At 43.8% G+C, this 24,013-nt stretch overlaps 1 protein-coding gene across 5 annotated transcripts in view; it reads left to right on the forward strand.

Annotated features, from left to right (window-relative positions):
- Positions 1-24,013, forward strand: part of fer (fer (fps/fes related) tyrosine kinase) — a 284,400-nt gene that overhangs the window by 149,499 nt on the left and 110,888 nt on the right. The window contains exon 14 of one of the 5 annotated variants that reach the window (XM_067982933.1): positions 15,940-16,945. The exons of the other annotated variants lie outside the window; for them this stretch is intronic. Within the exon in view, the coding sequence (XP_067839034.1) occupies positions 15,940-15,954 (15 nt within the window). The 3' untranslated portion in view covers positions 15,955-16,945. Of the gene's footprint in view, positions 1-15,939; positions 16,946-24,013 lie in introns of those variants that run through there. 5 annotated transcript variants of the gene reach the window in all.

Here is a 24,013-nt window from a genome sequence, read left to right on the forward strand (position 1 = left end):
ATACAGTGTATTGGTGATAGAAATGTATTGCTTTACACGGTGGAGCTTTTTTTCCTCCCTTATGGAATATCTTGTAATTGAGGCTCATTAATAAAATCATTCTGTATTTATTTGTCAGTCTTAGCTCAGTGTAGCACTCTCTCACCTCTTGAGTAAGAAAATCGTGGGTTCAAGCTCCACTCCAAAGACTTGAGCACACAATCAAGGTTAACATTTCAGTGCGGTACTGGGGGCTTGCCGTATTATCGGAGGTACCGTCTTTCAAATGAGGTGTTAAACCGAGGCCCCGTCTGCTCTCTGAGGTGGGCCTAAAAGATCCCATAGCTCTATTTGAAAAAAAGCAGAGGAGTTCTCCTGGTGCCCTGGCCAATATTTATTCCTCAATCATCACCACTAAAAATAAAATAGATTATCTGATTATTTATCTCATTGCTGTTTGTGGGACCTTGCTGTGTGCAAATTGGCTGCTGTGTTTCTCTGTACAGTCCCCACCACTTACACCATCCCCGTTTATCCTGGACAGCCATTTGTCATTACCAAAGGCATCAATTACAAAGGCGCCACTTAAACCATATTAAGCGGGCCAGTTATTTTGGGCTATTCGAGCAGCTGTTCGTGGTCATCTTCTGTCTGTCCCCGTCCACTGCTGTTCGCCCTGCAGTACTGTTTTAATATGCATTGATAAAAAATGAATCTAGTTGAGTATCTTCTTAAGTGACTGCAGCACTTGAGACAGAGAGGCGAACGTTGCAGAAATCAAACCTCGAGATGGTGAATTTTTGGATGAAGATTTTGGCATCAATTCAGGTATGGAAACAGTGTGAATGTATTATGTTAAAGGTGGAAATAGGTGATCTTGGTGATGGGCCAGATATAGGGTTTGAAGTTCTGCTAAGGTCATACAGGTCACCGAGATTGTGCACTATCCAATTCAGCCTAAGTGAGCAGCTGGAAAGGATGGAATTGACACAAAGCCATAGATTTGCGAATTTGAAATAGATTCCTTCCAATTCTTATCAATAACAACATGCACTTAGATAGCACCTTTAACAAAGAAAACGTTGCATGATGCTTCACGGGTGTGCGGCAACACATGCTCAGCCCAACAAGGAGTGATTAAGAGTGGCGACCAAAAGGTTGGTCAAAAATGTAGGTTTTAAGGAGAGTCTTAAAGGAGGATAGAGAATTGGAAAGCCAGAGTGATTTAGGGAGGGAAATGCAGAGAGCCAGACCTCGGCTGTCAATGGTGGGGCAAAGATTAGGAGGGTGCACAAGAGGCTGGCGTCAGAAGAATGGAAAGTATGGGGTGGGGTGGTGTTAGGCTGGCAGAGGTTGCAGGGAGGAGCAAGGCCATTGAGGGATTGGAACACAAAGAAGATAATTTAAAATTTGAGGTGTTGGGGACCAGGGAGCCAGTGTAAGTCAGCGAGCATGGGTGTGATGGGCAAGCATGACTTGGTGTGGGATAGGATATGGGCCGCTGATGAGCTCAAGTTTATGGAGATTGATAGATGGATGGAGGCTGGCCAGGAAAGCATTAGAGCAATCAAATCTGGTGGTGCCAAAGGCATGATTGAGGGACAGATGTACTGAAGTAGGCATGCAGATGGGTGATGTTAGAAGTGGGTGTAGGCAGTAGAGGTTCAGAAGCTCAGCTTGGAGTCACATTAAATGCCAAGGTTACAAACAGTCTCGTTCAGCCTAAGACAATGGCTTTGGTCTCCCCAAGTTTTAAACCTTAGCACGTCCCAAAGTGCTTTACAGCCAATTTTGTACTTTTGAAGTGTCGCCACTTTTGTAATGTAGGAAATGTTCAGCGGCAAGAAGTTACAGCTCATCCAAGACTGGAGGTTGGAAAAGCAGTCGGACAATACTTAGGCAGTGGAGGGGCCAAGAGAGGTGGTGGAAAGGTAGAGCTGGCTGTCGTTATACCGGTGGAAGCAGATCCTGTGTCTATGGATGTTGTTGCTCAGGGAAAGCATATAGAGTGAACCAAGGATGGACCTTTGGGGGACTCTTGAGATGATGGTGGGAAGAGAAGCCATTGCTAGAGATGCTCTGGCAACAATGGATAGGCAAGAATGGAATCGAGCGATGGCAGTCTCATGGAGCTGGACAATGTAGGAAGATCATGTCATCAACCATATTCAAGGCTGCAGAGAGGTCAAGGAGGACGAGGAGGGATAATGCACCATGGTTCAAGTCACAGAGAATATCATCATCAATCAAGCCACCTGTACACAGCCTCCATTCATAAGATAAATGACTGCTAGAAAACTAAACTGCCAACCATGGGTTCTTGTGTCCAATTATCCATTATCACATTAACTGAGGATTTTCTACTAACGTAAAATAATTACTTTAAGTAAAATATTAAATCAGAGAGGGATATCTTTTTTGTGTTGTGTGCAGTCACGTTTTCTCAAGAAATACACTGATATTGGTTTACAAAATAGCTCTAGCTTATTGCCTAACAACCCCTGATGGTGCCCTGTTAGTGAAATTACATTACATGTTTTTGTAAAAAGAAATTTTGAAGAATCTTTAATTTGGAGAGGCAAAAGAAGATGAACTGAACTAATGGATTCTACAGGGAATAATATGAGGTATTCTTTTTAGGAGTGATTGGACACTGTGAACACTTCAGAGATATAAAAACTCAAAATGCTGGAAAAGCTCAGCAAGTCAGGCAGCATCTGTGGAGAAAGAAACAAAGTTAACGTTTCAGATCGAAGATCTTTCGTCAGAACTGGAAGATGCTAAAAGAGTTGAGGTTTTTGAGCAAGTGCAGAGCCAGGGAAAGGGGTGGGGGGAAGGGAAGGGAGGGGAGGGAAGGAAAGAACAACAGGGAAGGTCTGTGATAGGGTGATGGACACGAGTGATTAAATGACAAAAGGGATGATGGTGCAAGGCAAGGATGGTGGTAATGGGACAGGTTTAGAAACAAAAGATTGATCAGGAGTCGCTGTAAATGGCGACAGCAGAACTATTACCAGCACTAGCTGACCGAAAAAATGGGAGCAGTGGTTATGATCTGAGGTTATTGAAATCAATGTTGAGTCCAGAAGATTGTAAAATGCCTAAACGAAAGATGAGATGCTGTTCCTCAACCTTATGTTGAGCTTCATTGGAACGGTGTAAGAGGCAGAGGACAGAGAAGTTAGAGTAGGAGTGGGAAGGGGAATTAAAATGGCAAGCAACCGGCAGGTCAGGGTCACGCTTGCGGACAGAGCGGAGGTGTTCAGCAAAGCCATCACCCAGTCTGCGTTTGTAGAGGAGACTGCATGGTGAGTGACAAATCCCCAGGACCAGATGGTTTCCATCCTAGGGTTTTAAAGGAAGTAGGTGAGCACATTGCGGATGCCCTAACTATAATCTTTCAAAGTTCTCTAGATTCAGGAACTGTCCCTCTAGATTGGAAAATTGCACATATCACTCCACTTTTTAAGAAAGGAGAGAGAGGGAAACCGGGGAAATGTAGACCAGTTAGCCTAACATCTGTTGTGGGGAAAATGCTGGAGTCTATAATTAAGGATAGGGTGACTGAACACCTCGAGAATTTTCAGTTAATCAGAGAGCCAGCATGGATTTGTGAAAGGTAGGTCGTGCCTGACAAACCTGATTGAATTTTTTGAAGAGGTGACTAAAGTAATGGACAGGGGCATGTTATTTATATGGACTTCCAGAAGGTCCCACATAAGAGACTGTTAGCTAAGATAGAAGCCCATGGAATCGAGGCAAAAGTACGGACTTGGTTAGGAAGTTGGCTGAGCGAAAGGCGACAGAGAGTGGGGATAATGGTAGGTACTCACATTGGCAGGATGTGACTAGTGGAGTCCCGCAGGGATCTGTCTTGGGGCCTCAATTATTCACAATATTTATTAACAACTTAGATGAAGGCATAGAAAGTCTCATATCTAAGTTTGCCGATGACACAAAAATTGGTGGCATTGTAAGCAGTGTAGATGAAAACATAAAATTACAAAGCGATATTGATAGATTAGGTGAATGGGCAAAACTGTGACAAATGGAATTCAATATAGACAAATGTGAGGTCATCCACTTTGGATCAAAAAAGGATAGAACAGGATACTTTCTAAATGGTAAAAAGTTAAAAACAGTGGATGTCCAAAGGGACTTAGGGGTTCAGGTACATCGATCATTGAAGTGTCATGAACAGGTGCAGAAAATAATCAAGAAGGCTAATGGAATGCTGGCCTTTATATCTGGAGGACTAGAGTACAAGGGGGCAGAAGTTATGCTGCAGCTATACAAAACCCTGGTTACACCGCACCTGGAGTATTGTGAGCAGTTCTGGGCACCACACCTTCGGAAGGACATATTGGCCTTGGATGGAGTGCAGCGTAGGTTTACTAGAATGATACCCGGACTTCAAGGATTAAGTTACGAGGAGAGATTACACAAATTGGGGTTGTATTCTCTGGAGTTTCGAAGGTTAAGGGGTGATCTGATCGAAGTTTATAAGATATTAAGGGGAACGGATAGGGTGGATAGAGAGAAACTATTCCCGCTGGTTGGGGATTCTAGGAGTAGGGGGCACAGTCTAAAAATTAGAGCCAGACCTTTCAGGAGTGAGATTAGAAAACATTTCTACACACAAAGGGTTGTAGAAGTTTGGAACTCTCTTCCGCAAATGGCAATTGATACTAGCTCAATTGCTAAATTTAAATGTGAGATAGATCGCTTTTTGGCAACCAACGGTATTAATGGATATGGGCCAAAGGCAGGTATATGGAGTTAGATGACAGATCAGCCATGATCTTATCAAATGGCGGAGCAGGCACGAGGGGCTGAATGGCCTACTCATGTTCCTATGTGAGCAGCGAATACAGTATACTAAATTGAAAGAAGTACAAGTAAACTGCTGTTTCACTTGGAAGGAGTTTTTGGGGCCCTGGACGGTAGGAAAGGAGGAGGTGAAGGGGCAGGTGTTGCATCTCCTGCGCTCGCACGGGAAGGTGCCGAGGGGAGAAGAGTGGGTGTTGGGGTGATGGAAGAGTGGACTGTGGTGTTGCAGAGAGAGCGGTCCCTTCAGAATGCTGAAAGGGGATGGGAGGGGAAGATGTGTTTGGTGGTGGGATCGTCCTGGAGGTGGCGGAAATGGCGGAGGATGATACGTTGAATGTGGAGGCTTGTGGGATGGAAGGTGAGGACAAGGGGGACCCTATCATGGTTCTGGGAGGGAAGGGAAGGGAAAGGGTGAGGGAGAAGTGCGGGACCAATCAGAGTGAAACATGGCATTGGGAAGTTGTAGGGTTTCAGCCGGCAGCCATTTGGACATTTAAATCCCAGTTCTCTCAGACAAACTTTTGGCTGGGAGTTCTGTGTTTAGACTGAAAATTCTTGGTTTCCACTCAGAATTGTTCTGTTTACACACATTTACCAACTTTTCGGACCCCCTGAAACTGACACCATCAGGATGAGGGATGCGATGGCTGCATTCACCTGTACATCCGAGGATGAGGAACATTACCATCCTCGCCAGGCACGTGCGCACTTCCGCCACTAGGAGCTCCACAACACAGTGCTGCGCCACAGGCACCTGCGCAAGAGCACAGAGGGGAACAACAGAGGGAGCGACATTGCAGGAGGCACTACCCGCATCAGAGGGTCTACAGACTGAGACTGAGCTTCCTGGACCCCTCTGAGAAGCAGTGCATACGGAGGCTGAGAGTGAGTCGCCAGGAGGTTGTAGACATCTGCAGCCTCCTTCATGCTGAGTTGCGCCAAGTTGAGCCTGGCGGCATCTCATTACCTGTCACTGTTAAAGTGACCACTGCCCTCAACTTCTTCGCCTCCGGATCATTCCTGGGTGCCACCGGTGACATCGCCGGGGTCTCTCAGTCGTCTGCACACAAGTGCATAAGACTGGTCACTGATGGTTTTTTCCCCAGGGCATCCCAATACGTCAACTCCCCATGGACGACCTCAGCCAGGCGGAGAGGGCAGTGGGATTCTACTCTGGCTGGCTTCCCAAGTGTATAGGGTGCAATCGATTGCACGCGTATAGCAATCCGAGCACCTCCACATGAGCCAGGACTGTTCATCAACAGAAAGGGGTATCACTCCACTCAGCTCGTTTGTGACCACCGCAAAAGATTTCTGCACGTGTGTGTGAGATTCCCTGGCAGCTGCCATGATTCGTTCGTTCTGAGGGAATCCAACATCCCGGACCTTTTCCACGCACCAAACAGCCTTAAGGGCTGGCTCCTCGGGGACGAGGGATACCCCCTGCACACGTGGCTGATGACACCTCTGAGGAATCCCATCAGCGAGCAACAGCGTCGTTACAACGACAGCCACATCGCCACTAGGTCTGTAATTGAACATGTGATAGGATTGTTGAAGATGCGATTTCGGTGCCTCGATCGTTCTGGGGGAGCACTTCAATATGCACCGAGAGTGGGTTGCATTATAGTGGTGTGTTGTGTCCAGAGGGGTACCAGTTGATGAGGCCCCATGCCCTCAGCCAGCATCCATATCTGCAGTGAACATTGAGGAGGAGCAATAGCAGCAGGAGGAGGAGGACGCACGCATGGGCAGAGCAATGGCTCACCTGGCTGCTCGTGAAGCAGGGAGTCACTTGTATGTGAACCTTTCTCATAAGATCACAAAGTGAGAATAATCCAGTCCTCACAGCACCTGGAAAGAGCAGCGTCAACACCAGCCTTCCCGCAAACCCCCCCACCCTGCACAAAACAGTCCTGCAACTACACATACCCACTGTAAAGTGACCCAATAGGTGGCATTAAGTGTTGCCGTTCATGGTGAAGCTCATGAAAGGGCCCTATCACAAAAGCCATTCAAGAATGGGCAAGACGTGGCAGTAGTGGTGAGAATGAAAACATTTAATGTTACTTTAACGAAAACTAAATATAAATGAAAAACGTGACAGTCTGTCAGACACCCTTGTGCGTACCCTTCGTGATCACAAATCCTTAGCCTTTGTCTTCCTACCACATCTACATGGTGCAAACCCCTATGGCTGCAGCAGAGGTAGTGGCAAGTTGCTGATGTCCATGGCAGGACTGCTTAGATGCTTTCGGCCTGTGCTCTCTGGTTTTTGGAGCCTGTGCAGGGGCAGACTCGGCTATCTGGAGAGGAGGCAGCATTGCGGGTCCTGGTTGAGAGGGGGGCAAGGGGTGAGACATGGGAGTGCTTTGAGTGGTGTCCCCACTTCCGTGTCCCCTTTTGCCATTATCCCTCTCCTGGAACAGGCCCACATCACTCCAACCCTCTGCTGGAGAACAGTTTTGATGTGGAGATGCCGGTGATGGACTGGGGTGGATAAATGTAAGGAATCTTGCAACACCAGGTTATAGTCCAGCAGATTTATTTGAAAATCACAAGCTTTCGGAGGCTTTCTCCTTCGTCAGATGTTGTAAGATTCCTTACAGGAGAACAGTTCGGAGGACACATATGATGCCTTGGAAGCCCAGTTGTCAAGTTTCTGTTTCTCTGTTTAAGGCGGCAGAATGTTGTTCACCGTGAGTCCGAACGGCCGTTCTCAGGGCCTGAATGGACTCATTTGTGAACCGTGCTTGAAGCTCAATGGAGGCTAGCCTTCTCTCCATCGCAGACATTCCCGCACTTACCTGCGACACTATCACAGTGTAAAAGGACAGTCCAAGAGGTGAGCACAGTGTAAAAGGAGAGTTCCGAGAGCGGGAGGAGAGTCCCGAGAGCGGAGCGCGGTGTAGAAGGAGAGTCTAGAGAGCGGGAAGAGAGTCTGAGAGGTGAACGCAGTGTAAATCTAAGGCACGTCATGGCAGCAGAGCTCGCACCCGTGATATGCTCCTCCTGCACCATGTGGGAAGTCATGGACGCTGCCAGTGTCCCTGGCGACCATGTGTGCAGGAAGTGTGTCCAGCTACAGCTACTGGCTAACCGCATTTCGGAGCTGGAGCTGCGGGTGGATTCACTGTGGAGCATCCGCGATGCTGAGATTATCGTGGATAGCATGTTCAGTGAGGTGGTCACACCGCAGGTAAAGATTACGCAGGCAGAAAGGAAATGGGTGACCGCCAGGCATAGTAAAAGGACTAGGCAGGTAGAGCAGGAGTCCCCTGGGGCCTGCTCCTATACTCAAATCCTCTTGCAATGAACTCCAACATACCATTCACATGGTATGAACATGGCAGATGCAGTATAATGTGGATAAACGTGAGGTTATCCACTTTGGTTGTAAAAACAGAAAGGCAGATTATTATCTGAATGGTGATAGATTGGGAAAAGGGGACGTGCAACGAAACCTGGTTGTCCTTGTACACCATTCGCTGAAAGCGAGCATTCAGATGCAGCAAGCAGTTAGGAAGGCGAATGGTATGTTGGCCTTCATTGCAAGAGGATTTGAGTAAGGAGCAGGGATGTCTTACTGCAGTTATACAGGGCCTTGGTGAGACCACATCTGGAGTATTGTGTGCAGTTTTGGTCTCCTTATCTGAGGAAGGATGTCCTTGCCATGGAGGGAGTGCAACGAAGATTTACCAGACTGATTCCTGGGATGGCAGGACTGACGTATGAGGAGAGATTGGGTCGACTAGGCCTATATTCACTAGAGTTTAGAAGAATGAGAGGTGATCTCATCGAAACATATAAAATTCTAACAGGACAAGACAGACTAGATGCAGGGAGGATGTTCCCGATGGCTGGGGAGTCCAGATCAGGGGCACTGTCTCAGGATACAGAGTATGCCATTTAGAACTGAGATGAGGAGAAATTTCTTCACTCAGAGGGTGGTGAACCTGTGGAATTCTCTACCACACAAGGCAGTGGAGGCCAAGTCATTAGATGTATTCAAGAAGGAGATAGATATATTTCTTAATGCTAAAGGGATCAAGGGATATGGGGAAAAAGCAGGAACAAGGTACTGAGTTAGACGATCAGCCATGATCATTTTGAATGGCGGGGCAGGGCCGAATGGCCTACTCTTGCTCCTATTTTCTATGTTTCTATTTGCAGCACGGAATGCAGGAGAATCAGTAAATGTACTCACTTTTGTTGACCTAGTTAGGTCATTGAAACGCTTCCTGCACTGGACCTAAGTGCGGGATACATTGCTCCTGCTGGTGACCTCTTCTGCCACCTTGATCCAGGCCTCCTTGGTGGTAGAGGCAGGGCGCTTCCTCCTTTCGGCCAGGTCAAATAGTTCCCTCCTCCTCCTCACCCCGGCCAGGAGCACCTGAAATGAAGCTTCACTGAACCTTGGAGCAGCCTTGCCCCTGTGCTACTCCATTGTGTCTTCTTGCTCCTTGCTCCAGCAAGATCCATTGGAGCAATGGCCTTTTAAATCTAGACGCTGCAGCTGACAGCCTGTCATGTGGGTGCGCATTTCGCCCACTGCACAGCTTTCAGATGGCAAACCCAGAAACAAGATTAATGGCCACCAATTAAATCACGATCGTGTGGGGAATGGCATGTTTCTATTTTTTGCGTTTGTGCGCCCATTGAACCCCCGCCCCGCTGCTATTACGCCACCTTATTAAAATCGTGTTTTGTGTGCTCCTGACAGCTTACTTTCCCACCTAGCTTTGTATCGTCAGCAAACTTGGATACATTACACTTGGTCACTTCATCCAAGTCATTAATATAGATTGTAAATAGCTGAGGCCCAAGCACCGATCCTTGAGGTACCCCACTAGTTACAGCTTGCCAACCTGAAAATGACCTGTTTATCCCTACTCTCTGTTTTGTCGGTTAACCAATCCTCTATCCATGCTAATATGTTGCCCTTATCTTGTGTAACAACCTTTTATGTGGCACCTTATTGAATGCCTTTTGAAAATCCAAATATACGACATCCACTGGTGCCCCTTTACCTACCCTGCTAGTTACAGCCTCAAAAAATCTAATAAATTTGTCAAACACTATTTCCCTTTCATAAAACCATGTTGACTCTACCTAATCATATTATGATGTTCTAAGTGCCCTGTTACCACTTCTTTATTAGTGGATTCCAGCACTTTCCCCACGACCGATGTCAGGCTAACTAGCCTGTAATTCCCTGTTTTCTCTCTCCCTCCTTTCTTGAATAGCGGGGTTACATTTGCTACCTTCCAATCCACTGGGACCGTTCTAGAATCTAGGGAATTTTGGAAGATCACAATCAATGCATCCACTATCGCTGCAGCCACCTCTTTTAGAACCCTAGGATGTAGGCCATCAGGTCCAGGGGATTTATAGGCTTTTAGTCCCATTAGCTTCTCAAGTACTTTTTCTGTACTGATAATAATTACTTCAAGTTCCTCACTCTCATTAGCCCCTTGGTTCCCCACTATTTCTGGTATAGTCCCTCTCGTTTACAGTTGTTAAAGGAAACTTCTAGCAGTGCTCATTAAAGTACTTTACTAATAAAGAGACCTGCAATATTTCATTAATTTAGCAGAATTGAATGATTGTTTGTTTAAAAATTGATTTTGAAGAAAGGTATGGAAATTAGTTTCGTCATATGATCACTGTTGGACCAGAATTTGCTGTAGCAGGGCAACAAACGTTGCCTGCCGTTGGAGATTAAACGGGCATGGGCAATTCTAACCATGATGTTTTGCACCGCAAGTTGTTGAAGTGCAAGATGGAAATGGCATGGTGCCCTCTACAAGGCATCTGGGATCTGAGTGAACAGGGCAAGTAACTGGGTATCTTCTTAACCAATTAGATTGAAGGATTGTGAAATTAACAGTGCAAGAAATGAGAAGGAAGTGTTAATTGGAATGGTGAATTCAATATTCAAAATTAATTTAAATTTTTTAAAAAGTTCTCCAACAACAATTAAAATCTGAAGGAATGAGACTCCACACTTGTCAGTGCCAGAGAGGTTGACTGGCAGTAATTAACACTTATCACGTCATTAAGAGTACTTAGACTTGACGTAACTTTCTGTGGCGAGTTTAGTTCGTATCTACCTTGAAAATACTGGAACTCCACGCCATTCATTGCATTTCAATGGTGAGGCAGACAGTGAGATGCTGTTTTCGCGAAGCTTTTTTTTTATTCGTTCATGGGATGTAGGCGTCGCTGGCAAGGCCGGCATTTATTGCCCATCCCTAATTGCCCTTGAGAAGGCGGTGGTGAGCCGCCTTCTTGAACCGCTGCAGTCCGTGTGGTGAAGGTTCTCCCACAGTGCTGTTGGGAAGGGAGTTCCAGGATTTTGACCCAGCGACAATGAAGGAACGGCGATTATATTTCCAAGTCGGGATGGTGTGAGACTTGGAGGGGAACGTGCAGGTGGTGTTGTTCCCATGCACCTGCTGCTCTTGGCCTTCTAGGTGGTAGAGGTCGTGGGTTTGGGAGGTGCCGTCGAAGAAGCCTTGGAGAGTGCATCCTGTGGATGGTACACACTGCAGCCACAGTGCGCCATTGGTGAAGGGAGTGAATGTTTCGGGTAGTGAATGGTGTGCCAATCAAGCGGGCTGCTTTGTCCTGGATGGTGTCGAGCTTCTTAAGTGTTGTTGGGGCTGCACTCATACAGGCAAGTGGAGAGTATTCCATTACACTCCTGACTTGTGGAAAGGCTTTGGGGAGTCAGGAGGTGAGTCACTCGCCGCAGAATACCCAGCCTCTGACCTGCTCTTGTAGCCACAGTATTTATGTTTGCTGGTTCAGTTAAGTTTCTGGTCAATGGTGACCCCCAGGATGTTGTTGGTGGGGGATTCGGCGATGGTAATGTCGTTGAATGTCAAGGGAAGGTGGTTATACTCTCTCTTGTTGGAGATGGTCATTGCCTGGCATTTGTCTGGCGCAAATGTTACTTGCCACTTATGAGCCCGAGCCTGGATGTTGTCCAGGTCTTGCTGCATGCGGGCTCGGACTGCTTCATTATCTGAAGGGTTGTGAATGGAACTGAACACTGTGCAATCATCAGCGAACATCCCCATTTCTGACCTTCTGATGGAGGGAAGGTCATTGATGAAGCAGCTGAAGATAGTTGGGCCTAGGACACTGCCTTGAGGAACTCCTGCAGCAATGTCCTGGGACTGAGATGATTGGCCTCCAACAACCACTACCATCTTACTTTGTGCTCGGTATGACTCGAGCCACTGGAGAGTTTTCCCCCTGAATCCCATTGACTTCAATTTTACTAGGGCTCCTTGGTGCCACACTCGGTCAAATGCTGCTTTGATGTCAAGGGAAGTCACTCTCGCCTCACCTCTGGAATTTAGCTCTTTTGTCCATGTTTGGACCAAGGCTGTAATGAGGTCTGGAGCCGAGTGGTCCTGGCGGAACCCAAACTGAGCATCGGTGAGCAGGTTATTGGTGAGTAAGTGCCGCTTGATTGCACTGTCGACGACACCTTCCATCACTTTGTTGACCATCACCTCGCACCTGCCCTCGCCTGAAGTTGCTGTACGATTTACGCATAAATAACAGTAAGTGCCATTAGCCTCGCCATTATTTTAACAGCAAATTCTGGGCCAATGTGTTTAAATTGTAATCTTCACTATGGTCTGAGATTTGACCTTTGACCCATAATGCAATGAGGGTATATTTTCCTTCACCAATTTTAATGAAAACTTGGACTTGATTATAAAGCGGTGTTCATTACTTTATACTCGTATCTACTTTTTGCTAAAATTGCAAATGGTGAAGTTTTTACCCTATGTATATTATTGTAGTCAATCTACTAGCACTCAGATCTTTTCAATTGTTTTATTTATTATAGGACATTTTATTTTAATAAAAAAATCCAACAATTTCCTCTGAATTGTTATCTTGAGACTGAAATTTAATCACACTGCCTCACCAAAATTTGGAACGGTCCATTTCAATCACTGGGCTTCCAATGTGGGGGGGTCATACAAAACCTGTTGTAAATTTTTATATATATTTTCAATTTTGCAATAAACACTGAATTATAGTCTGAGTGAATGACAATAAATGCTGTAAGATCACGTCAGTTTACTTTTAAAATCATTGATGCATTTTAAGCATGATAAGCCACTTGTTTTGAAAGTTTTATTTCACTTCTCTGTGGAATGAACCCATACATGTCAACCATCAGCATTTCACACTTATAATCAACATTTCACGCTGACGGTCAGCATTTCCTAAGTCTTGTCTGAATGTTAGCATTTGCTGACAGAGATCAGCACTTCTTATTGCCTCGAGGCACTTCTCCCTAAGTTTGGTTTTAACTCATTCTTGGGATCGGTGTATCGCTGGGAAGGCCAGCATTCATTTTCCATCCCTATTTGCTCTGACAAGGTGGTGGTGGACCTTCTTCTTGAACTGTTACGGTTTGGTGGAACTGAGTAGCATGCTAGGCCACTTCAGATGACCATTAAAAATCAACCACATTGGTGTGGGGCTGGAGTCACATATAAGCATTCAGCATGCTTGGTTTCATTGGTCAGAACATTGAATACAGGAGTTGGGATGTCTTGTTGAAGTTGTACAAGACATTAGTAAGGCCACACTTGGAATACTGTGTACAGTTCTGGTCACCCTATTATAGAAAGGATATTATTAAACTAGAAAGAGTGCAGAAAAGATTTACTAGGATGCTACCGGGACTTGATGGTTTGACTTATAGGGAGAGGTTGGATAGACTGAGACTTTTTTCCCTGGAGAGTAGGAGGTTTAGGGGTGATCTTATAGAAGTCTATAAAATAATGAGGGGCATAGATAAGGTAGATAGTCAAAATCTTTTCCCAAAGGTAGGGGAGTCTATAACGAGGGGGCATAGATTTAAGGTGAGAGGGGAGAGATACAAAAGGGTCCAGAGGGGCAATTTTTTCACTCAAAGTGTGGTGAGTGTCTGGAACGAGCTGCCAGAGGCAGTTGTAGAGGCGGGTACAATTTTGTCTTTTAAAAAGCATTTGGACAGTTACATGGGTAAGATGGGTACAGAGGGATATGGGCCAAGTGCAGGCAATTAGGACTATCTTAGTCATATAAACTGGGCGACATGGACATGTTGGGCCGAAGGGCCTGTTTCCATGTTGTAAACTTCTATGATTCTAGGCTAGACCGGGTGAGGACGGCAGATTACATTAGCGAACCAGTTGGGTATTTACGACAATCCGACAGCTTCATGGTCACTTTTACTGATGCCAGCTTTTTATTTCCAGAGTTTAAAAAAAAATTGAATTCAAATTCTCAAACTGCCATGGTGGGATTTGAGCTCGTTCTCTGAATTACTACTCCAGTTACATAACCATTGCATTTCAGAATGCCTTGTAATTTGCTAGTATGCATGCGTGGAATTCGAGCATTTGTGCCCAGAATTGGAACTCTTTTGCTTATGCATGGAATTTGGACATTTATGTGTGGAGGCTGCACAATTGTTGTGTGCACGGATGGATGTTATGTGCATACATGAACATGTGGGTCCACACTGACTAGTGATCGCCAGGTACTGGCGGCAGACTAGTAATAGAAGTAAAATTCCTTGTACTTTTGTACTCTCACAATCCACAAAAGTAAGTGTTTCTAGTGAGGGGCCACATCAAAATTGGTTGCAATCTAAAGATATTCTACAGTTAGTAACAACTATTTTATTTTAATACTTGAAATATTTGTAACCCTTTCAGAATAAATATTTCAAAGCCTGAATCACAGCATACTCAAATGCTGGAAAAGGCATAAAAACTGTCAAAACCCTAGCAGATAAACCTTGCATCTTGAGTCCTCATATACCCCTTAAGAAATTTTTAGAATCACCAGTGCAAAAAAAATCACTTTTGTATACTTCAGTTTTTTTCTCTGCAATACAAGTGATGAATATACTGAGTATACCTACAGATTAAGTTACAGTAAACTCATGGTATAGCTATTTATTTTCACATCATTGCCCTTGGATTTAAATTTTCATAGACTGTTCACAACGGGAAGATCAGGGCATGAAACAGCGTAAGACATAGCACCATTCCAGGAAATTGTGGGCCATTAATTTATGTAATCAGTCTAAGTCTAAGTCTAAAGTCGAAGTCATAATACCAAGTGAAGCCAAGTGTCTTGAGCAAAGGCAATTGCTTTCAGATGGAAGTAGTTCGAAAGTGAAACTCATAAGTTGCACAGTCAATGCAAAAATTCTCAGGGTATTTTCCTCTTTGAAGGAAGGTTTCTATTTTAAAATTCCATGAGATTTGAAGTAACTTTTGTAATTGACAAGTAGGTGAGAATCGTTATATTCTTAATTCATCTCATTAATTATTGTGGTACTTGGGATTTTTGTACTACAATTTAGTGGACGGCTTCTGAAATTCGTTAAGAATGATGAGATTGTTCCTACCAGCCAATCATATTCCACAAAGATTACAATAGTAAGAATGCTAACTTTTGGTACAGTTACAGTCAACAGGGATGCTGACAGTCATCCATTTAATTGATTTCAGAAATCCATGTAACAAGGTAACATTGCTGTGTCCATTCTAGCTGAACACTAGCACAAAAAATTTTGGGGTAGAAATTGGTGTGTATTGTGCCTGTTTTTCGGGCATAAAATGGGCGCGGAAAAACATTCTTATTATTGTTCTTGCAATTATCAGTACAAAATTATTGATTTCAGCCAGGCCTTTTGGGAAAGAGCAACAAATTGTAGGACATGTCAGTTTGTGTCACTTTTGTGTACCTGCTGTTGCCGGTTACAGATTAACATTACGTAGATGTGGGAACAGCTCAGGAAGTGCTGGTTCTCAGTCCAGAAATGGTGTACGGCACAGGGGAGGAACTTGGATGAGTAGGGAAAAATAACTTTAAAGGTGAAATGTCATTTGGAAATATGTATTGATAACCATTGTTGCAGGGAATAGGACAATTTAGTCAGTTGCTTGTTGTCAAAACTGAGATTACCCTACCGATATATTAGAACTGGAATGAGGAAACTGGAATAGATTTTACTATCTTTTAGATTAAATATTGATCAAAATGTTTAAGTTTGCGAAACTAAAAAAATTTGATCTTTTGTCTGTGTTAGTGTAGATACTGCCCTATTGATCGAAAATGTGCTCAGACATCTGATTTATCACAGCAGTGGACAGTTGGACTGGCTGTAACTTTGAACTTTCCAGCAACTTCTATCAAATTGTGTGCACTGAAGATGGGGAAAGGCCTAACAGCCAAGAATAATAGCAAGGTTAGGAAGTGAGTGGAAGGAAGCCAACATAAAAACTAAGCTTGCTGTGGGTAAAATACATCTGCAAGCTATTGCATCCAGCTGCTTTCCAGAAAATGGACTATAATTGAACAACCAAATAGTTTGTGGATAAGCAAGCACTGTAAAAACATATTAACTGGTGATTTGCTCATTACAGTTTGTGTGACCTTGCTGTGTGCAAATTGTGTGCCATGTTTGCCTACAAAACAACAGTCACTACACTTCAAAAGTAATTTAGTGGTTGTAAGGTGCTTTGGGGTGTCTGGAGGGCATAATAAACACTATATAAATACAAGTTCTTCCTTTGTTTTTTCTTTCTTCTGATAAACACCTTTAAATTAACAGTGAATGCATATTTTTGATATGAATTAATTGGTACCATATTTAAGTTTTCATTTTATAAAGTGTTTGTGTATATAAGGAAATAAATTATACTGGTCACTTCAGAAATAAGTTGAATAACTGGATTCAGTACACTTTCCGACTTCTAGCTGGATATTTAATAACGTGAGTACCAAACTGAAGGAACTGCTTTGTCAACCAGGTCAAGGAGTATGACTTACTCCAATATCAGAATATTTGTACCTTTTTAATGTGATCAGATTCAGTGGTCCTGTCGAAAGTGTCTGAAACTTATTATTTGGACAGATTCAGGCATAGTAATGGCAGCAATTAAGAAAAAAAATGGTTTACAATCTTAATGTAAAGAAATCGTAAAAATATACTGCAGTATATCAATTTGCTTAGCTATGAGCAGTCAGCAACAAAGTTAAAAGGGATTTTCTGAAAATGTCAGTCTTAGCGAAATGAAATGCAAAATTATTTTATGATGTAGCATATTGTATTGCAGTGTTGTACAATGCATTAGTCAATATGTGGCTAATTGGGAATCCAAATCTGGATAATTGCATTTTTGATTACTAAATAAAAAATAAGAACTTGAACAGTGCCGTTGGGCATGTGATCTCAATACTCATATTTATATGGAATATGCATGTGTATTTGAATGTTTTTGAGTCCGTATTGGTAAAATGGTAAGACAAAAAGCAGAGTGCAAGTGTCTTTTGATTGTTGTGTGCGCTTTTCTTTGGTTACTCTTCATTGGTTAACTGCTAAAATGGTGTGTAACATGGTTGAAAACACTGGACTGCAGCACCATGGAAACCCCAACAACATTGTATTGAGAGGGGAAGTGTCATCATGGTCAGCTCGATCAATCGGAATGACTGCTCCAGGCAAGCAGAAGAAAGCAAGTCCAACCAATAACGAGCAGCTCCAACAGGGCATATCATGGCAAAGGGCAAGCAGCATCCAACCACATTCTGGATGGAGAGCAGAGGCAAATCTGGCTGTTTCGTTGTGCAAGTCAATATTCTCAGCACTCACTCTGATGAAGTCAAAGTACTGATTGCAACTGCTGGACAAAAATCTAGAAGCTGCGCTAAGATGTGCTGTGTCTGATAAATTAATTGTAAACAATTTTACAACACCAAGTTATAGTCCAACGATTTTATTTGAAATTTACAAGCTTTCGGAGGCTTCCTCCTTCCTCAGGTAAATGTCAGGAACTCCTCGAAGCCTTCGCATTTATAAATCACAGAACAATACATGGTGATTACAGATAGTCTTTGCAACTGCCCGTTGCCAAGGCAATCACAGTGTTCAGACAGAGAGGTGTTACCGACAGAGCCCCCGAATATACAGTCAACAAAAAAAAACAGAGAGAGGCAGAAACATCCGGAAGGCAGAGAAAGCCAGCAAATGACCCGTTATATTCAAAACAGATAGCTTTTGTTCGCTGGTGGGGTTACATGTAGCGTGACATGAACCCAAGATCCCGGTTGAGGCCGTCCTCATGGGTGCGGAACTTGGCTATCAATTTCTGCTCGACGATTTTGCGTTGTCGTGTGTCTCGAAGGCCGCCTTGGAGTACGCTTACCCGAAGGTTGGTAGCTGAATGTCCCTGACTGCTGAAGTGTTCCCCGACTGGGAGGGAACCCTCCTGTCTGGCGATTGTTGCGCGGTGTCCGTTCATCCATTGTCGCAGCGTCTGCATGGTCTCGCCAATGTACCAAGTTCTGGGGCATCCTTTCCTGCAACGTATGAGGTAGACAACGTTGGCCGAGTCACAGGAGTATGAACCATGCACCTGGTGGGTGGTGTCCTCTCGTGTGATGGTGGTATCTGTGTCGATGATCTGGCATGTCTTGCAGAGGTTACCGTGGCAGGGTTGTGTGGTGTCGTGGACGCTGTTCTCCTGAAAGCTGGGTAATTTGCTGCGAACGATAGTCTGCTTGAGGTTCGGTGGCTGTTTGAAGGCGAGTAGTGGAGGTGTGGGAATGGCCATAGCGAGGTGTTCGTCGTCATTGATGACATGTTGAAGACTGCGGAGAACATGGCGTAGTTTCTCCGCTCCGGGGAAGTACTGGACGACGAAGGGTACTTTGTTGGTTGCGTCCCGTGTTAGTCTTCTGAGGAGGTCTATGCGATTTTTCGCTGTGGCCCGTCGGAACTGTCGATCGATGAGTCGAGCGTCATATCCTGTTCTTACTAGGGCGTCTTTCAGCGTCTGTAGGTGTCCATCGCGTTCCTCCTCGTCTGAGCAGACGAGGAGGAACATCGAGGGCATCCTGAAACCCATCGTACAGGGAACCCCCAGCTTCTGTCGCGACACTACAGACTTCCTACAAAAACTCAGTACCCACGGACCAGTTGAACCAGGAACACTTCTCACCACGATGGACGTCTCGGCACTCTACACCAGTATCCCCCACGATGACAGCATCGCTGCGACAGCATCAATACTCAACACCAACAACAGCCAATCTCCAGACGCTATCCTACAACTCATCCGCTTCATCCTGGATCACAATGTCTTCACCTTCGATAACCAGTTCTTTACCCAAACACACGGAACAGCCATGGGGACCAAATTCGCACCCCAATACGCCAACATTTTCATGCACAAGTTCGAGCAGGACTTCTTCACTGCACAGGACCTCCAACCAACGCTATACACCAGATACATCGACGACATTTTCTTTCTATGGACCCACGGCGAAGAATCACTAAAGAGACTACACGATAACATCAACAAGTTCCATCCCACCATGAAGCTCACCATGGACTACTCCTCAGAATCAGTTTCTTTCTTGGACACACGAATCTCCATCAAAGACGGGCACCTCAGCACCTCACTCTACCGCAAGCCCACGGACAACCTCACGATGCTCCACTTTTCCAGCTTCCACCCTGACCACGTCAAAGAGGCCATCCCCTATGGACAGGCCCTGCGAATACACAGGGTCTGCTCAGACGAGGAGGAACGCGATGGACACCTACAGACGCTGAAAGACGCCCTAGTAAGAACGGGATATGACGCTCGACTCATCGATCGACAGTTCCGACGGGCCACAGCGAAAAATCGCATAGACCTCCTCAGAAGACCTAACACGGGACGCAACCAACAAAGTACCCTTCGTCGTCCAGTACTTCCCCGGAGCGGAGAAACTACGCCATGTTCTCCGCAGTCTTCAACATGTCATCAATGACGACGAACACCTCGCTATGGCCATTCCCACACCTCCACTACTCGCCTTTAAACAGCCACCCAACCTCAAACAGACTATCGTTCGCAGCAAATTACCCAGCTTTCAGGAGAACAGCGTCCACGACACCACACAACTCTGCCACGGTAACCTCTGCAAGACATGCCAGATCATCGACACAGATACCACCATCACACGAGAGGACACCACCCACCAGGTGCATGGTTCATACTCCTGTGACTCGGCCAACGTTGTCTACCTCATACGTTGCAGGAAAGGATGCCCCAGAGCATGGTACATTGGCGAGACCATGCAGACGCTGCGACAACGGATGAACGGACACCGCGCAACAATCGCCAAACAGGAGGGTTCCCTCCCAGTCGGGGAACACTTCAGCAGTCAGGGACATTCAGCCACCGACCTTCGGGTAAGCGTACTCCAAGGCGGCCTTCGAGACACACGACAACGCAAAATCGTCGAGCAGAAATTGATAGCCAAGTTCCGCACCCATGAGGACGGCCTCAACCGGGATCTTGGGTTCATGTCACGCTACACGTAACCCCACCAGCGAACAAAATCTATCTGTTTTGAATATAACGGGTCATTTGCTGGCTTTCTCTGCCTTCTCCGGATGTTTCTGCCTCTCTCTCTCTTTTTTTTTCTGTTTGTTTTTTTTTGTTGACTGTATATTCGGGGGCTCTGTCGGTAACACCTCTCTGTCTGAATACTGTGATTGCCTTGGCAACGGGCAGTTGCAGGGGCATTCTGTAAACACCATGTATTGTTCTATATGTATAAATGCGAAGGCTTCGAGGAGTTCCTGACATTTACCTGAGGAAGGAGGAAGCCTCTGAAAGCTTGTAAATTTCAAATAAAATCGTTGGACTATAACTTGGTGTTGTAAAATTGTTTACAATTGTCAACCCCAGTCCATCACCGGCATCTCCACATCATGATAAATTAATGCCAGAATTCCAAATTTTGGTGAAGGGGAAAGACTGCAAAGTTTTGCACTGAATGATGGTGTATGGTTAAGTAAGCATACACATGAAGTACATTTTTCTGTCTTGTGCATAAGGCATTTTCTACTAAAATTAGTGCATGTGGCTAAAATGGTGTCACCGTAGCCATGCCTGTGACTCGTCAACAATTTCTAATGGAAAACTATGTTGTATTGGAGTATTTATTTATCTCTGTTATACCAGTCGCAGTTATCAGTAATACCAAGTTGATATTCTAAATGGGCATGTCCCTGTCTCGTGAACGTCTCTAAATCTCATTGTTTACATAGTTTTTTAAATTAATATCTGAGGGAGTTAAGTAGAAAGCTCAAGCAATAAGTATGCTCACAAAACTATTTTCTTTATGAAATGCAGTAATTCGCAAGTAACTGTGCAGTAATTCATAACAAAAAAAATTGCTGACCACCAACTGACTTATTGAAGAAACCTATGATCCTAAAATTTGAATTTGCTTTGATTTACAAAACTGGATGCATTTTTTTTATAAACTTAAGCAATTGATAGATATATTTTTTGTAGAAACCTGATGTATTGAATGACCTGCATCTTAGAAAGTGTGAATTTGATGGCATACTGTTGTTTTCTTTAAAAATTCAGTCACATTCCTGTTATGTAACTTTATTGTTGCATTTGATGCCTCGGAAGAAATTTAGCTGTGGCATGTAATTTATATTCAGTGAGGGAAACATAATTGAGAATGGGAGAAGCTGCATATTCCTGAGTTGGCAAAATAGCTCTGAAACCATTAACATGCTATTGCAGTTTTGCTTTCTAAGTCAATAATTCCATCTTAAATGTTTTAGGCTACTGCAATTCACACTGAATTGTAGCTACCCTTGAATCTGGAAGATAAGGTACAAAGTGTACTTTTAAAGTGTAATTTGGAGGGACATGAAATAAAATAGATAATTCACGTAATTAAGCTATTGCAAGATTGTATCACTATATAGAATTACAACATGGAAAATCACCGTTCATCCCAAATGTTGGTGCTTATTCTCCACACAAGCAGTAGTCCTAATGCCATGTGTTCACCCTGTTCCCTCAGGCCTTTATCCTTTCATTTCACTACCTAGCTAACCTATTATTAAATATTACCATTGTCTCTGCTTCAATCTCTAACTCTGATAGTGCATTCCATACATCATAATACTCTGTATTTTTTTTTAAAAGTTTCTCCTGCTCTTTGTCCTAAATCTCTTATATTTTATCTTGTATCTATGTCTACCGATTCTAGACCCATGAATTACTGGAAACAATCTGTTTCTATCTATTCTGTCCCATCCTTTCATAATTTTTAACAGTTCTATCAAATCATCCCACAATCTCCTCCATTCTAACGAAAAGAGCCCAAATTTTTCAAGTCTTTTTTCGTATTTGCATTTCCTCAAACCAGATAGCATTGCAATAAATCTGCATTGTACCTTCTCTGCTGCCTCAACACGATACTCCAATTTGAAGGTAATAAGGTTTTATATAGATTCACCATTGTATCTCAACTTCTAAGTACTATACCTCTTCTCATAAAAACTGGTATTCCATTATCTTTTTTATGACAGTACCCACTTAAAATGCTGCTTTTAATGTCTTGTGAACCTGAACCTGAAACCCCTCCTCTTCTACATCATCCAGCCTTCCTCAATTCAAAATATAATTTTTGCTTTATTTTTACACTTAATTCCATTCTGTCCTTAACTCCTACTTTTTGTTTCCTCCCTTCTACCCAGTTTGTAATCCAATTTGCTACCTTCTTCCTAATTTTATAACTGTTAATCTTCTCCATTAACCCCTTGTATGCTACCTTGTCAAAGTCTGTGCAAGCCACATCTACCAAACTTCCCCTGTCCACCATATCTGTCACCTCCCCAAAGAACACTTATCAGGTTTGTCAAGCACAATCTTCCTTTCTGAAATTCATTTTGAATGCTTCTAATTATTTTCCTTTCATCTAATCTTTACTAATTTCATCTTTATTTAAAGATTCCAAAATTTTCCCTACCACAGATGTTAACTGGCTTGCAGTTACCTGGGGTTTGCTCGGTCTCCCTTTTTGAAAATGAGTACTACATTGGCCACATTCTAGTCCTCCTGTACACTTCCACCCTCAATAGAACTTGAAGTATAATTTCTAGCACCGCTGCTATTTCCCTCAAGATCCTTGAATGTATCTCTTCAAGTCCCAGTACTTTCTTCTTTTAGTGTGACTAACCTTTGTAAAGTACTTTTCGTTATTATATGTCTCGCCTCCCTTTTAACCAATTCAGGATTTACCTTCTCCCCATTATTATCTTTTGTAAACATTGATGCAAACTGCTAGTTTAGTATCTCCACCAATTTCCATTTATTCTCAACTGACTCCCTATCTTCTTCTCTCAGGAGTCCCAACTCAAATTTCAATTAAATCAATATGTACCATTAGTTTCCATATCATGAATCAAAATGTTCATTATAAACTGTCATCATAGATGCAGTTACATCGAGTCTACAGCACCGAAACAGGCCATTCGGCCCAACTGGTCTATGCCGGCCTTTGTGCTCCACACAAGCCTCTTCCCACCCCTCTTCATCTGACCCTATCAGCATACCCTTCTATTCCTTTCTCCCTCATGTGCTTATTTAAGCTTGTCCTTAAATGCACCTATGCTGGTCGCCTCAACTACTCCTTGTGGTAGAGGGTTCCACGTTCTTACCACTCTTTGGGTAAAGAAGTTTCTCCTGAATTCCCTATTGGATTTATTAGTGACTACCTTATATTTATGACCTCTAGTTTTGGACTGTTCCACAAGTTGAAACATTTTCTCTACATCTACCCTATCAAACATTTCATTATCTTAAAGACCTCTAGCAGGTCCAAGGAAGTTAAACTCCCCTGGTCATTTTTTAAAAACTTTTCACATGTTGTGAGACTGTTATGACAGCATTAAAACTACCCGAATATATTACTGCAGTATCAACTGGTGGGAACTGGCTTAAAAGATTGTTTGGTTTGAAAATAAACTGCAGCTTAGGAGTGGGGATGTACAATATTGGCTTGACATTTTCAATCCATTAAATAAGCTTTTTACCTGTAGATTAGAGGTGATTCAAGAGTGTTATTGATTTTTGACATTGCACACTTCAAGCTATTTCAGTAACCCGAAGGATAGCAGTTTACCATTGAAAACCTTAGTTGCAGTGAATACAATGCATGTGAGCTTTTATGTATGTAGTACTCCCAGATGATACATCATGAATACTTGAAGATGAGATCGATGCTGAGAGGGCTAATCTGTTTACTTAAAGTGATAAAATTCCGAAGTGTGGTCAGCACCAAGAGTAGGGTATAAATC

This window comes from Heptranchias perlo, chromosome 4 (assembly GCF_035084215.1).
Source record: "Heptranchias perlo isolate sHepPer1 chromosome 4, sHepPer1.hap1, whole genome shotgun sequence".
Classification (NCBI taxonomy): domain Eukaryota; kingdom Metazoa; phylum Chordata; class Chondrichthyes; order Hexanchiformes; family Hexanchidae; genus Heptranchias; species Heptranchias perlo.